The 17,207-nt window shown below is 40.8% G+C and overlaps 1 protein-coding gene across 1 annotated transcript in view; it reads left to right on the top strand.

Moving 5' to 3' along the window:
- The window catches only part of cadm2b (cell adhesion molecule 2b), a 136,973-nt gene that overhangs the window by 96,070 nt on the left and 23,696 nt on the right, over window positions 1–17,207 (top strand). The window contains exon 2 of the mRNA XM_084559346.1: window positions 12,268–12,417. Within this exon, the coding sequence (XP_084415472.1) occupies window positions 12,268–12,417 (150 nt within the window). The remainder of the gene's footprint in view (window positions 1–12,267; window positions 12,418–17,207) is intronic.

The raw sequence follows: 17,207 nt of genomic DNA, 5'->3' as shown, positions 1-17,207 counted from the left end.
TTATCTGCTCTCATAACCATTCACTTTAAAAGCATTTCCTTTATCAACGCTTACAGATGAAGATACTTAATGAAAGTGTCCGCATCAATATTATATTGTGATTTTATTTATTCGTGATGATGTTTGCATCACTTCTATTTGATGCGACTGTATGCATGGGTATATACTCAAGTTTATGGATTGGTGAACTTGCACTGAACACTTAATCTCCCTCTCCCCCCTCTCCATGGGGCAGGCGGTGTGTGCCTTGCTCAATCTGAAGTCCTCTATTAGAAGAAGCCTGGGAGTTTGAGATCAGTATCTTAGCTGTTAGTTCTTCTGGACCTCAGATGTTGTAACTGGAATCTGCTGGAGCCGCTCTCCCAATTTGGTTCACGGCCCCCGACGGCCCAAATAAAGTCACTTCCGTGAGAAATGTTGTCGTTCTGCATGCAGCCCGAGGGGGGTTACGATGCCTGTGCAACTCCTGAACAATCAATAACCTGCCTCGCCTCCTAAATGATCAGTTGAATATTTGGCATGTCAGACATTTGATAGGTTGTCTCACAGTTTGAGCTGTTTGGGCTGATTTACCACAAGTCAGCATGACGTTACTTCAGTATGGAACAGTGTGTTGTGTGGATGGAAACTCTTTTGACCAGGTTCATTTGAGCTCTGCAACAGCACACTTGGCTGTGAAGTAGGGGTTGAACGGCTTTTCTGCAAGGTAACAGAAGCTTGAACACGGGCTGCTGTAGGTCGTAGCCCACATCTACACCATAAACACCATCTACAACCACAGCAACAATGTCAACCAAAAGAACACAACAGAACCGAACATAAACACGTGAGCTTATCAATACTGCGCGCTGCAGATACGTTTAGCCGTCAGTAGCGTTTAATAGTACTTCACAGTGTGTTGTAAGATGGGATAATGTAGCCGGGATAAAAAAAAAAAGCGTTTTCCATGTATAGCAGCTAAAGGTCTAATAACGTTAGACAATTTACCATCAAATTGTTGATGTGCAGCCTCCTTCTCTCTGCTACGTTTAGTGAAGTTGTTAATTGACTGCTGTCCAGAGGATTTGGACCGTTCCTCTGCTAGCATTAGCGGATGTCTTTTCAGATGAGCGTGCATTGCAGTAGGACTTTAGTTAGCCATATTCTGCTTGTCATGGTAGAATGGGCTTCATCTTTAGTGAAGTATTTCCACACACTTGATGCACCGCTGCTGGTTTGCTGCAAAGACTGACTGGGCTCCTCACCTGTCTTCGCCGAGGCGTCTGTGTTGTTATTGTCACGTGATCCGCGAGTAGTCAACTTCCTGCTTAAAGCCTCAGGGCACAGCAGTGAAGTCAACAAGTCCACTAGTCAGTACAGCCCCTACTGTAAAGCAGTTTCAAGGAGGATGCTGTCGAGGATGTGTCATCTCGCTTCTCATTGAAATTGTCGATGGATGATAACGCAAAATATTATATTACACTTTTACATGCAAAAGTGAGCATTCGTTCAACTAACATACTGTATAGAACTGAATATAAATGTGATGATTAACAGTTTTGCTATTTGTTTCTAAGCAGCAGATTAGCTGGAGACAGAGGTGCCATTTATAGCAGAAGCTGTTCTTGCTTTGACATTTTGCTTATATTAGCCTATTATAGTCATTTAAACACTTTTCCCCTTGAACAACACACCCAAAGTTGAGCAGAACTTGCTCATATTAGTATGTTTTGAATTTTAACATAAACTGGTTTAAGTGTTTCAGAATGGAGAGTTGTGCATATTTATTGCCAACAGCCCTCCACAGAAGGGTCAGCCTTAATCTAATCCACTTCATTCAATTTGAGGGGGGCATGCTGTTAGCTTTGGCAGGAAGACGACATAAATGGTATACTACGCAATAATATCAATACTACTGTGGAGAATCATGTGACAGGCAGCCATTATCTGGACAGCCTGAGACAGACACTCTCAGACCTGATTATATCTTTCTGAGCAGAGACTATCACTCTTGAATCCAGTTTGGCTCCGTGGTACCACACGTGTCTGACAGTGCCCTATTAATGATGCTGAATCAAAGTGTTAAGTCTCAAGGGATCTTGATTTGCTCTCTTTTCTTTTCATTAATTCCTTGTCAGCGAGCGATTGTGCAGTTCAAAGGAACAAATGAGTGGTGTAGACCAAAGTACACCTACGCCTGACCTAGCAAGTACATATCAAGTGAAATAAAGCTCTGTGTAAAAAGTTTCAGGCCTGAAATCATTCTGCGGCGCGGCAACGACATGGAGCAGAAGCATAAAGAACCATCTGCGTAAAGAGCAAAGAGTCCTTCAACAGATAGTCTGGCCCCCCCACAGAGCTCTGATCTCAACATCACTGTGTCAGCCAGAAGCAAAGAGGCATCCCCGATCCACAGAAGAACTGCAAAGTTCTCCGAGATGCTTAGAACAAGCTTCCTTCCAAGTTCCTTGAAGAACTGTGAGCAAGCTACCGACGAGGGTTGGCGCTGCTTTACAATTTAAATTATTGCTGTATTTTAAAATGAATGTGTGATTAATAGGTCATTTGGTTCAGTTTTTTTTTTTTCAGCACATTTGAAACACCAGTTAAGTTAATTGATAAGATATACATATATATATATATATATATATATATATATATATAAAAAAGCATCCTCACTTTACTCATAGCGTTTAGAAAGTTTGCTTAGTACTTTCTCTTGTCCTCATTTTCAGGTGAGCTAGTAATATATAATGCCAAATTAATCATCGGAGGAGATGTTCAGAAAAATGTACAGCATATGCATGCCGCTGATGCTATATAAATATACAGAGGCAACAATGAAATGCTGCCAAATCACCCCAGTTACATACCAAGAAAGAAATAAACACTATGATTACAAGGAAATGATGTATTTCAACATGAATTCATAGTTTAAAGCTGCACTGTTTGTACATTTACAAAGAATTCAGACAAACAGAACCATAAGCTTTTCATTCCCAAGGATACTGAAACCACTGGTGCATCAGTAAAAAAAATAATGCTCAACCGTGCCGAGCGACAGGAAATAAGTTTGCCCTATTGTGAATTTGTTAAGAATATAAACTTCAAACTGAATTTGTTCAATGTGTAAAACTATATTTTCTTCCAAAGATTGTGGAGCGTCCCTGACATTTTTGACCGAAACACATTCACCTGGCATGGTTTACAACTGAGAACTTGACAAACTGGCTTCACAGGCTTAAATTTGTCCCATGTTTAATGCTCATTCCCTCTGCTCACTGTCATGGTTCACTTTAATAACATTTCCAAATAAAGGTAAAGCAGCATAATGCGTTAATGGTGTATTTTTAATATGACATACCTGCTGTAGTCAGATAAGCAACATGGTAGATCCTGCTCTATCTGTTAAATACTAACACGAGTGAGAAACAAGCAATAAAAATGCCATGCGTGAATTTGAAATGGAAGTGTTTTTAAGGGGTGATACTGATTTAGCAGCAGGACATTTTACAGCCTAGGTGTCCTGACAGCAGAAGCTCATCATCTTTCATCTTGAGCCTGGACTTAGCGACTGCCAAAAGCTCTGGCTTGTGGTGCTAAAGCTGCACTCAGGCTCATAAGGGGCCAAAAGGTCAGAAACATATCCGAGAGCAAGGCCTTGCCATAAAAGTTGGCAATAAAACCTTGTCATCAGTTTAAAAAAATGAATGCTCGCCAACGTGGCTGCAATATGGTTTGTTCGCAGTGACACTGACCAAAAGCTTTGCTGGTTGCCATACGGTACATGTTCACTTGTTTGATGAAACGGATAAAGAAGGCATGAAAAGATTGTATGAAATAATATGCCTCTCAGCAGTTGTGGCTGCCGGGTTCCATCCATCCTTTAAACTGGTGCTGAAGGTCGTTCATTTGAAAAGAGAGAAAATTCAGCTTTGCCAGACTTAAACTCTCTTAGAAATGACATTTCTGTTTAATTATACTGCAGCGCTGGATACATACAGAAAAAGTCACTGCAACCTGATTACATTTTCTGCCAACATAATGAGAAAACAGTGTTAGCTAATGTGTCTGACAAGTCAATAATACCGCCTCCCAAAATATCTGGTATTTCTGATGGTTTCTAGGTGAAGTATTCCTAAAGAAGCTCACCTCTCATCTCACCAGTTGCCTTGAAATGATTTTCTCCTGAACTGTTGAGACAAAAGCAAGGTTAGTGAGGAAGGTCGACTCAAGGCTGGGTTCCTATTGAGGACGCTACACTAGACGGTAAAATACGCGACACAGCCATTGTTCTTGGGAGATCTTCACAACAGAAAACGTGGCTGCCGTTATGACCTATGTGACCTCTTTGAAGAAGTTAGTAGATATAACGTCTTCTGTCTTCGCTAAGGGGGAATCCAACGGGACGTTATGAGCGCAGCTTCGACAAATCTTCAAAACTTCACACCAAGTTGGAACAGAGAGCTCTCTGCATACGTCTCGCATGGGAGACAGTGGGCTCTGTTATTTTCTCGTTCTGTCCACCAAGAAATGCGCACCACAAGAGGTCTCTAGTTAATTAAACAGAATATTTATGCGCTGCGGATATGGAACTTACTCATTCTTTCCCAAACACGCTGGCAAATAGGCCCCACAGTTTATAGTTGGCTAATTAATTACAGTTTTGTCAAGTTAATTAATTACCGCGTTCTCAAGAGTATATTGTCCGTTTAAAAACCCCAGCGGGTATTAATGCAACGCATTTGATTATCTTTTCCAAATTTTCATTCCTGATCTAAAAAAATAAATAAATAAAAAATCAGTTGAGCTGAAAATGAATCAAAGAAAGCCACGAAAGTAGTTGTGTTACACCTCTGTCGTAACAGCTCTTTAGGGTTAAAGTGTAATTTCAGTATTGAAATTTGTGTACTGTATGTGTATGAAAATCCTAAATTTATTGTTAGTTGTCAATTTATGAGGAAGAACTTGTTTGAGGAACACCTTGAAATAAGTAATTTCTTTCCTTCATCATTTATCCTGCTATCAAATTTTTGAAGCACAATTCAAAATAATAAGAAATAACCTTCTGGGAATAACTGTATGTATTTTACGGAGCCACCATAGGGTCACAACAAGAATTTACTTGAGAAGTATTTTTGTGTTGCCTTGCAATACTTTACCATTCTTTCAGATTATGCTGTATTTTCTTGTTTGTCCAGGCCTGTCATACACTGCCTGTTAAGGGAATCGGCAGATACTACAGACAGGCGACTTTACCCGAGTGCATCACTTTAAAAAAAATCTCCTGTCTGCGTATGTATAGCTGCGACAGGTAAAGCTGGCTGTACGGGGGCTGTTGTTCATATGGATATTATTAGCCATTTCCATTTGACCCCGCAGCGCATTCATAATAAATGTGTTACCAACACAGCGCTCAGTCAGCACAACCGCCGCAATCATTGCATCCTCACCAACCAATCCACAACCATGGGGTTCCTCTAGAATAGAAGCTTTGACAGGATGTACCAGTAGTGGTCGGCACGGGTGGCTCTTTAGCGGCCACCTTGGATTCAGAGGAAGTTCACTTGCAGTTACACCGACTGGCCACTGAACAGACCTCAATGGAGTAGGGCAGCAGAGAGCACTCTAGAGGCTGATATGCAGTTCCACCATAGAAACCATTGCATTAAAGAGAAATTGCTTTTTAGTAGCTGTCCACTGCAGTGACCACCATGCACCAGAGGGTTAAAGAAATTGACAGATATTATAGAAAGGCGACTTCACCTGAGTGCATCATTTAAAAAAAATCTCCTGCCTGAGTCGCTGCCTTGTCAATAGCTGCGACAGGTAAAGCTGGCTGTACGGGGGTTCTTCATATGGATATTATTAGCCATTTCCATTTGACCCTGCAGCGCATTCATAATAAATGTGTTACCAACACAGCGCTCAGTCAGCACAACCGCCGCAATCATTGCATCCTCACCAACCAATCTGCAACCCCGGCTTTACAATGTGCAGTGATAGCATGTACTGTTTCCGCTGTAGCTGTTGCTCAAATGTTGTTTCTAAATGCAGTGATACAAAGTTGTCTACCATATGTCATTGATTGGATTAACGGAGAATAAGAAGTGCTCAAATAACCAACTCCAAACATTCAGCTTTCAGTGTCAGCGCCAGCTACTGTATGAAGATACTACTCCTCATCAGTATGCGGAGGGGAGCTCAGCACCGTCGACACCTCTATTTGCGAAGGAGCTGTTGTAAAATCAAGCACCAGGGGTGAACTTGTGGTCCGATAACAGCCCACTATACATTTTATATAAAAATTAATCATTGTTATTATTCCTTAATGAATGAATGCATTTCTGGAGCTATCTTTGAGTTATTTGTTTTCTTTTTTTTATCCTGCCTGCAGTTTATAGTTTATTCTGCAGCGGTGTGCTTGACTGCTCTCCAGTCATTCATCAAGGCACTGCTTTCCATTATTTGGTGCAGTCAGCTGAAACTGAGAAAGGCTTTTGGGGTGGTATGGCTCATTCTTCCTCCACTAACTCGCCGTTCAGCTAGACAGAGACGTCCCCCGTCTTCTTCACCTTATGCCCTGGATCAGCGGTCATTAGGCGAATCAGTGGAATTATGTGTGCAACACGGATCTGTAATGGTTCAGTTTTCAGACCTGGCTTCCCAGCATGCTATGTTTTATATATATAAAAAAAGAATAAGATATTTCCGCATACTGATAAAGCACTTAATTTACATTCATCACCTAACCCTTCCTTCAAGTACAGGACAAATGGTTTTATCTTCTCCATATTCACATGTTCTAGATACCCACCCAGACCACAAGACTCTCAAAATCAATAACCTAAGTATCATATTCTTGGCTTCTAATATTGTCAGACTCAGATTCCATCAGGCTGTGGTCTGAGCTGCATTCTGATTACGGCATAAAAAGAGGCCGGCTGAGATGAAATGAAACAGTTTATTGCTAATGTACACTCGACAGCCAGCCATTCCCGAGCATCTGCATTCATGTTCGTACCCCCACACCTGCAAGCATCTGCATCGAGTCTGTGTTTTAGCAGGACATCTGTTACTGCAGGTCCCCTTTAAAATCTAATCATCAAATATTTGTGTTTACAATGACGACGCCGTCCTCTCCCTTTCCCCATTTACATTTCTACCTAATTTGAGCCGCGCGGGTAAATATTTGATTCATGAGGCGGCGTCACTTGATTCTGTGTGAAAGTTAATGACACGGTGGAGAGATGTGTCAGCAGCATTGTGGCCGCGTGAAGCACAGCAAACAACTTGACTAATCTCATGTGTGCTGACATTGTGACTGATGATCAGTGTGCCGGTGGCCCACCTGAATGTGGACCATAATCTCCCGGCTCAGGGTGATATTGCCAGTTTCAGGCCTTTTTGCTTTAGCAGTAAAAAAACAAACAAAAAAAAACAGCCCACAGATCTGTGTGATTGTCGTTAAAGAAAAAAAAAAAAAAAAAAAACACGGTGTTAAAGGGGAAAGCACTGCCAAGGGACCAATTATAGCTTTAAGAGTAAGGGCCATAAGTGAGCTGATGCTGGAAATGTTTTAATTTAAAGCGAGGGCATAAAAACAGAACAATAATATCTGGAATTTTAACCAATTAACTGCGATTTTAATGTAAGAATGGGTTCATTTTCAGTTCAGGTTTAATGGTTCTATGTTTTTAATCTCACCCTCCCTTTCGTAGAAGCCGCAGCCGAGGTTGAATTGGAAAGAGAGCGAGAGAGAAACACTCATCACATATTGAATTTTTCTTTTACTAAAAGCACTTCATGATATTCATGAATTAAAAGAGGAGAGTTGCCTGCATGGAAAGCAAAGATTAATGGTATTCATGTTTCAGAGGGCAGCAGACTTTCATCAAGATATCTCAGGTTACTCAATCCTCACCTATTTGCTGTCATGGCAGAAAGGTTGCATGCTGTCTACAGAGAATATGTGCAAGCTGTCAACCTTCAGCTGCAATTGCCTGAAAATAAGTAGGTCTTTCTTTTTTCGGTATAATACACCTAAGTGCTAGAGAAGGGATTCAGCAATGCCCAGTATCCAAGTTCTTTAGCCGGTAGAGCTGATATGCTTTGTGTTTAAGGGATGGCCTATCCTCCCCTAAGGCATATTGCAAAAGTGCAGGTTTATTCCTCATTTCATCACTGCACTTCACTGAGTCGTCTTGGATCATCAGTGGAGCAGACAACCTTCATACCTCTATTACTTTTACTGTTTGTTCCCTTTCACTGGGTTTGCTTTTATAGGAAAACACAGCCATGACTCAACACAGTCTCACACTCTTTTCTCTAGAAGCTGACCAGATCTTTCTCTCTATATGTATGGTACTTGTAATTGTTTGTTTAAAGACACTGCATACTTACTATTCTTTTTGATATTTTTTTTTTTATGTAGATGAATGAGACTAATGAAAAAATGTGAAATCCAAGTCAGTTATGTTAAAATTCCACTCACAGTGACTCCTTCTTTGGTTTAAATTCAAATACGAGTTGTGCATCTTTTCTTATCTTCAGTTATTTAATTTTTTCTATTATTTGTTAAACAGCTGATTTATATAACTTGGTCCAACATGTTCTTAACCTTCTGTTAAATGCCTGAGTCGCACCATACGATTTTAATTCATCTTTATGATTGTTCCATATGCTGAAATTGTCCTTGCACTCAGTTTGCATACACAGCATACCTGAACAGGTGGGATTTAGTAGTATCCCTCCCTTTTCAACGCATCAAAAAACCGACAGTGGCCGCTAAAAATGCAAAACACTCAGGTTTGTCCATTCAAGGCTACTGGAGGTGTAACATGGCAGGTGTTGTAGAACAGGAAAACTCAATAATTCGTAGTTACAGGTTACAAATACTGTATTCCATTACTGCTACACAAATTCAGATTCTTCATAATTCCTATTCGCTAATAGTTTTTATGACTCTTTTTTTGACGTAGGGAACAATGAGTAGTAGAGAACATACTGTCAAGTAGAGGTAGTGGGGTAAGGTGGCTGGACCCAAATGCAGGACTTAGAGGACTGAGGCAGGAGTAGGCGAAAAGGTTTTTAATTAACAAAAAAAAAAACAAAGCTAACAAAAACCAAAAGCGCTGCTGACGTGGCAGGATATCCAAAAAACAAAACTCAAAACACTATGAAAACTAGAACTAGACATGAAAATCTATGACATGGAATATGCGAACGAGGCATAGAAACAGTATGATACAACAAAAAACAAAGGGAAGGCTGGACTATATATACACACACGAGGAACAGAGGGGTGACGAGACACAGGTGACACAAATCAAGACAACACAAGGAGAAACCAATGACCTAATCAAAAGGGGAAAAACACATGGAGCAACACAAAACAGGAAATCAAGAACTTAACAAAATAAAACAGGAAACAGAAACCCAGGAAAACTAATCAAACCATGACAGAAAACCATGACACATACAAAGCCTATTCACTTTCCAATTCATACTGTTTCATTTTTACGAAACAACGGAACGCTTTAAAGGTTTAAAATGCATAAGTAATCATATCATTCGTTCCCATCTCCATTAAAGCATGAAAGAAAACAACCACAGCAAAGCATCCCCTGACCTATCTTTAACATCTTTAATAACGATCGCTTTAGCTTGTACAACTACAACCACATGTGAACAGAGCATTCTCAAATCCAAGTAGCTTGTGTTTTGTTTTGATGTAGATGCCTGCGCTCTTCTTAGCGAAATGTTCGTTCAGGTGTACAAATGTACCCTTCAGCTTTTTCAACAATAGACTTGCCAATAGAGACCCCGCACACAGAGTGCATGCTATGTTTTGCCTCGTTTAATTTATGCCTCGGTTTGCTCGCTTGGGAAAAGAAAAAGCTGCAACTTTTTTAAACTGGTGCAACAAAACTGACTTTTAAAACAGTCTGACTTGTAACAGAAAGAAAGGTAAGGAAAGGTATTACTGATAACAGTAGTCACAGTAAGCCATGACAGTGTGGCTGAGCCAGCATGCACAATACGAGGACCCTGAACTGATGCAACTAAATGGAGTTCAGCCGTCATCCATTGTATTATCTAGACCTGTGCCTTTTCTGTGAAATTACAAAATATTGTTGGTGATACAGGACTATAGGAGACCGAGGCACGTCTGTTCAAGTCTGCACAGATTTTTGATCTAATCTGGACAAAATACCTGAAAGAACGTTGATATTTTTTCATTTTTCATTTATCATTGCCATTATGGTTTTGATCTAATGCAGATGTTAATATTGTTAATATATTCTCTTGTATTCTCATTGTGCGGCTGTTACTGCTGTCACTGTTGTGTCATTACTGCGGTATTATTTTGCTGTAACAAGATGACAAACTTTTATTGACCATTGTTAGTTTTGTCCTTGTCCAACGCCTTCCTAGAGATATTGTTTGGCATTCTGCTGAAGAAGTAAAGTCGTTCACCCTCCAATCACCATTGCAAAAAAAAAAAAGAAAGAAAAGAAACACACTCTATAGCTGGCGCTGGGGATTATGTTTCCTCGGAAAGGACTGCATTTTTACACTCTAGACTGTCAAGACAGTGGAATTTCATGAATGTATTTGGCAAAGACCAGTTAGCGGCAGCGCGCCCAAACCTCCATCGATACAACAATACTCATGACACAGCCATACCTCTGATTATGTGAACAGCCTTAATGGCCAGGCAGACATTTACTAAAAGAAATTTCAGCCGGAGTTTTTTTGTTGAGGTTATCATACATACTCAAACCAGGGTAAAAACCTGCAGGATCAGGAGTTATATTCATTACTGTTTGGATTCCACCTGTTTTCATTGGATTTCTGTGAATAGTGAGCAGTATACACAGGAGACAGGCAGCTAAGATACTGAGGGATGAAGGGTTGGATGTTATGAAAAGAAGTTATGCAAGAACTGACAACAACACCTCCAAGGTACCCCATGCACATAACATCAGCATCCTTTTCTAAATTTAATATAATGACATCCATAACTGGTTTTATTGAACTACCACCCAAGCACACTGGAATTGATATGATGAAAGCATCTAGAGGTTATTGTGTGATTGTGGCTGAAATAAAAATTAAAGCAGTGAGCACTTAAGTAATGAGCGTATTTGTAATGTGCGCTGCTGGAATAATTTTTCTATTACTATTTATAGTGAGCCTCACCTTCACCTCGAGCTGACAATGGTCTCCATCAGGACAATCGAGGTCAAGGAAGGTCCACAGACCTTTGGATGTCCCAGCCTCCTCTGCTCCCCTGTGTGAGCTGGACTAATGAGGCAGACAGCTGCTCCCTTAGTTGAATTGTCCCTGCGGTGAACTGTACCTGGGAGAGACAGGGACAATGTCACCTTCGGATTCAAGCACATTACTGTACAAATGGATCCCGCAGCAGACCTGTAAAATCATGAGAAAGATTAGCCTGTGAGCAGATAAATGATTCCAAGCAACGGCAGCACACTCAGCTTCAAGCATGAACTCAAGTGCCCTAACACAGTTGTTGTTTACTGTCATCCTTAAAGGGCCAGTCTGGTCAGGCTCATATTAGCCTACACTTTGTCTAATTCAAAGGAATATTGGTTTTAGACATGTGTTTCTTAAGCTTGGCGGAGTTCAATAAAACACAGGCAGATAGAAACGCTTCCGCAACGTGTAATTAGGAGACTTTGCTGAGACGACAAGTACAAATGTGGAATAAGAAGGTAAAATCCAGCAAGGCTGGGTGATTAGGCCTCATTTGGATGTCTTCTGCACACTGTGACGAGCGGCTGTTTCAGGGCACAGCAGTCGCTCGGATCGAAGGCCCACAGTGTCTAGGATTACGTGTCAATTTACCACCCAGCTGCAGCTCTACACTCTACAGCAGAACATGACTACCTCTAATTAGGCCATGCTACCAATTAGGGCCCGGCAACAAGGAAGGCACTCTGGGAGAGTAAAACCTACCATTGTTTCCACCATAAAAAAAACAAAAACACACTGTCTTTTTAGCTCTAACAGCTGTCGAAGGCTAGAGTCCATGTCAACCAAGCTCCCATTAAGACATCTTTGGTTTACTGCGATGTTATGAAGACACTGATGTAATTGGACGAGTGGACAGACATCATGACAGAACATTAACTCTGTGAGGTGTCAGGTCTGAATGGTGCATTAATGTGATTCAGTGAAAAGACAATAACAGCCAGTTTGAAAACAGCAATCTATTCATGCCATGGCCGTGACCTCAAACTCCGTCTTCTAATCCCACAGGTAGCCAGGGTCAGTTCCCCATAACTCAGAATGTGACGGTGGTGGAGGGGGGCACAGCTAACATGACCTGTCGTGTGGATTACAATGATAACACTTCCCTCCAGTGGTCAAACCCAGCACAACAGACCCTGTTCTTCGGGGACAAGAAAGGTAAGTAATATTCCAAATATTCCCGGGGATAATGGCTGATAACATGATTGGATGTGATAGAGATGTCTGAGGCAGATTATATTATAGCAAGGAGCCTTATTCATTAATTTTTCAAATTTGTAATGTTCAAAATTGTTCCTGTCTGCGTGCCTGCGAGCACACATTCGGCTGAATACAGGAAAGAAACATGATAAAAAGGGAAGTAAATGCGTTCTCATAATGTCAAAGCAGAGTTTTAATGAATTTATGTCTCCGCTGATGTCCCAAGGCGCGAAACTAAACAGAAACAGACTTATTTTTGAATTGCACTTTTGTAATCATGCGACGCTGGCAGTGTTGTTTACAATGCCCATGGATTGTGACATGATTGGGCTTAATTAGTATTTTAGCTGCCCTACATTTGTAAAGCTGTTTGGATGTCACTCTGAAAGGGAAGTACACTGTTGCAACCTTGTGAAACAGGGCGCCCGCGCGAGAATGAATTATAATGTGCTCTCAGCAGCCAAATCCAATTTAAAGGTGACAAAAGTCTGGAGTTGATAAATTGGAATTGGGGTGAAAGGGACTGTAGCGGTGGACTGGTCTTGTAAGGGTTGTGATGTTCATCTTTCAGTGTTTCTCACAGCATATTACCCATTTCATTTACGCCGTAGCTGTTAATACAATATCATTGGCACAGTGATTGAAGATGAACTTTCCCTTTGAATAACAATTGATAGGCGAGAGAGATGCCGGAGTGAACCCGCAGAATGAGAGTTGCAGTCTGGTTTGAAGAAATACTTTCTCCCTCAGAACTGATTGGATTTAGTAATGAGGTCTAAGGTGTTTTATTAGACGAAATTACTTGCAAATACAATTAAATGAAAGTTAACTGAATCTTAAATAGATATTCCTTGTGTGAATGAGCCCAAAGGATTTGAATTTGAGCAGAAATCGTTGAACCAAAACCATTGTTTTTGTGATTATTTGTCTTAATTACTTAGTGTAAAATACATGTAGCATTTAAATATTTGGTTTTCAGAATAATAACTGCAAAGCCTGAATGAATGAAATCGCATCTTTTGATTGTGACATTTGGCATAAATAACCAGTAGTTGTTCACGTTTCTTATCTCCGTTTCTTACATACATTACAACATAAAGCTATAATCTGTTTCCTCATGTAAGTAATGAACGATTCTGCCATAAGCGTGTAAAGAGAGCAGGGAGAGCACAATACATATGAGCCACTTTGCCCTTCTTGGGTAACCATTTATATTGCATGACAGAATCCCTTTCCTGAGCAATAAGGATGATAAAATGAATGTGGTCCACTCAGCAAAGGTTGCCAGGGCTAAGTGTGGGAACGCTTCCCCTCCATTTCCTACAGCCAAATGAAAAGCTTTATTGGCACAACTAATACGATGCCTGCGAGGCCATCAGGAGAAACGAGAGGCGTGGAACAACACGAGCTTCATGCGAAGAACAGGGTGGGACACCTGGGAAGAAATCTCTGCTGTGCCAAATCACCAGTTAATTGCTTGGCAGAGGGCTGCAACTGTCCTTCTTCTCCCGTTTGTTGTGCCTTCTTGTAGAGCCAGTGAAACATGTTAGATTCAACCTTATGCTACCTTTCAGTCCAGCGGCTAACTGCAGACTGGCTGAGCTCGAGGCGGGCTGCTCTCTCCCTCTGATGAACAGCTGGCCGCAGACTGCTGTCACCGAGTGGATCAATTTATTTCAGCCATTTTGCATTTTCTTGTTCTCTGTCTTAAGATTTTAGGTATCCTTTCTTGCACCAGCTGTTTAGATAAAATTGTCCCTTTTCTCTTGGCTTGTTGTCTTTGTCTGTTGTCTCTGTTGTCCACCTCTCTGCGTACCACCACGGTTCTCATGGGAGCCGCTGACAGCATGGCCATATGTTTGCATTTGATGCACATGCAAGCTTCCCCTACACTCCGTTCACACAGAGAACGAGGGTTTGTCGTTGTGCATGTGTAATCCAAAGGAGATAAAGCTTTTATATGTTAGCCTGGATGCTCAGCTCATACAGTAGTAATGCCGGGAAGCGTTTTTTTGAAATCTACTCTTGCTCATTCCCTCAAGCTTGGTGTTAAAGATAAGGCCATTTTTCTGGCTGTGTTTGGCGTTTGATATGAAATAGCAGGAAAGGGAGCATTAAAATGACCTTTTAAATTCCTTCAAGAAGCTATGTTAGATAAAGTGAAACGTGTAAAAAGTAAAAAGCTAACGTTCCATATTATGCCAACTGAGTTTTACAGCTGCTGAGTAAAGTATGACAAAATCTGATCTTTGCCCTGATTATAGTTTGTTCTATTTTAATTCAACTCTGACAAATGAGAATATGTGAAAGGGCAGCTATTGCAGCCAAGACGAAAGGGATTCACGTGTCTGTCAAGAGCATTCAAAGTATAATAGTAAAATGTAGGGTTTGTGTCAATTGTTCATTTCAGTCATGTCTGGAGTCTGGACAAATAAAATCTTTAAATATAAGTATTTCTCAGTGCTTTCCAATGCAGTGCTTTCAGATCTAATACGTTTGTGGTGAAGGTCTGGCGAAGTCTGAGCCCCTTAAACTACCGGGATAAGATTCAGAAAAGGTACTGACCATTGTTAACCCTCTGCCGCCTTGGAGTCGATCTTTTCCAAAGCTTGCTGAGCAAGCCACATTCACTGGCATTGCTTCTGTGAATAACGTTAAAGTAGCGTTGTTGTGCTTCTTTTCTGCATCAAATCTGGTAGCTGATATGTTGGCTCGTTATCAAAAAGTTTTTCTCGCTAATTTGCAGATTTGACCTGGCCATAGTAAAAACGATCTCACTCTGGCCTGGTGATGAGGACAAGGAGACTTTTTCTATTTAAAAATTCCTCCACATGTGTCCAAACCACAGTGGCCAACACGGTTAATTTTGGTATTGTGGTTTTGGAGCAGCTATTGAAGATGTTCTTTTTAGGTGTAACTAAAACAATTTGCCTCAAGCTCAAGGTTTAAAGAGATAAACATCGGCAGTGGGCAGGAGACAAAATATGAACTGCAGTGTCTGGAATTACAGTTGTCATGATAGATTACTTGACCACTGATCCCAAAATCCTGTTACGATATTTCTGTCTTTGCTTTTCTCGACCACATGAACACATGAACATTCGAGGCACTTTAACCGACCAGCCAATGCTGTTATTTGTTGGGATAATACCAATTAATGATAAGACTACTGCAACTGATCTTTTGTTGATTTAACTGCAACTTGCAGCACAACAGTGCTCAATTAGTAAACCCCTAGTTAGAAAGAAGATAATTCCAATTGTGCATTGAACAAGTTGTGATCTATAATCTGTCTACGCAGCAATGTCATGTCTCAAGACAGACCTGCAATGATGATAAAAGATGAGGTTGCATGTAAGAAGGAAATGACTGATATAGCCTTATATATTACTGGTAAGAGTGTAAAAGGTATCCAATCCCATAAGAGTCTCAATTAAACCTTGTAGATCCCCAAGTGATTGTTAACCTTGCTGGATTCCCACAACTGATCCATATGGGTTTGACTGCCTCCACATATTTGTCCAAAGCGGAACACAGCCCACTTCTTATAGCACGCCAGCTGGCTTTTTGGCGCGGTCGTCCTCATCCATTATGTATATCTGAGTTTTGGTTGATTGTCGCCACCGCAGAGGCTCCAGACTACACTGCGGGAAAGGACCCGCATGCAGATTCCTGCTCACTACTGCCACGGGCCTGAGACAACAGAGATAGATCGCCTTAATAGCCACGCCAGTGCATCCTTCATACATTAGGCCAATTAGCGGTTACTGCTAGCGGCTCTGTGGTGGGCTGCCACGTTGGAAAAAATTGATTTAGACCATATGTCTATTGTGGAATTATCCGTTTTATTTGTAGTCGGTGTCCTGAATTATTATTACTGAGCAGGACAAATGAGAACAGAGCTGTCCTTTGCTGTCTTCATTATGATTTACTTCGCTTTTGGCTTCTGTAGGAAAAGGATAAAACATAAGTCACGGGGCTGAAGAGAATGGCTATGATATTCTGAGAGGCATGTAGGGTGAAGTGGAATCTTTTGTCAGATATAGCGAATATGAATAATGCAATTAATGCATAGCTACTGCAGGTAGCATGTCAAAGGCATATAACAAATTGCTCATTTGATCTATAGTGGGTGTAGTGATACAGAGGCATAAACAGCACATACACTGCAGCAAATTGTACATCACTTGTTCCTATTTCAGTTCCATCTCTCAGAAGTTCATGGTTCATCATTCATGACATTTAATTGGGGCATTCAGCCCGGATCATAAAGGTCACAAAGCAAAATTGATCTTAATTGGGTTGTAGTAATCAAAATGCTGTTATGTGCTAAATGAATGTTTTAATGTGAGCATTAAAACATTCATTAGCTTGAGAGAATGAAGGATAATTACCAAGGATGCAATTACTGAGTGAGCACCAATGAAAGCACATTTAAACCTCCATTCTAGTAAACACACAACATTTGATGTCTGTTGCAGCTAAGCGAGTGACTGACTTACCTCGGCTTGATCTTAAATGTCAGTATGTAAATCTATCCTCACTTTGAAATTGAATTTAACTACATTATTATTATTGTTGTGGCGGCGGCGGCGGTGCCAGACTTAAACAGAACTTGATTCCATAATCCCTCATTTCTTGTGAAGGGAATTTTCACAACTCTGTTCTTTTAGTGTTGTTTACTTTCCAGACACTGTTTTTGCTGGTGTTAAAATGTAGAGAGCTGTCTCATGGCCACGGCTAATGTC

Source organism: Chelon labrosus (genome assembly GCF_963514085.1).
Source record: "Chelon labrosus genome assembly, chromosome: 13".
Taxonomy (NCBI): domain Eukaryota; kingdom Metazoa; phylum Chordata; class Actinopteri; order Mugiliformes; family Mugilidae; genus Chelon; species Chelon labrosus.
The sequence above is the reverse complement of the archived record's forward strand: the minus strand, read 5'-3'. Positions and strand labels throughout refer to the sequence as shown.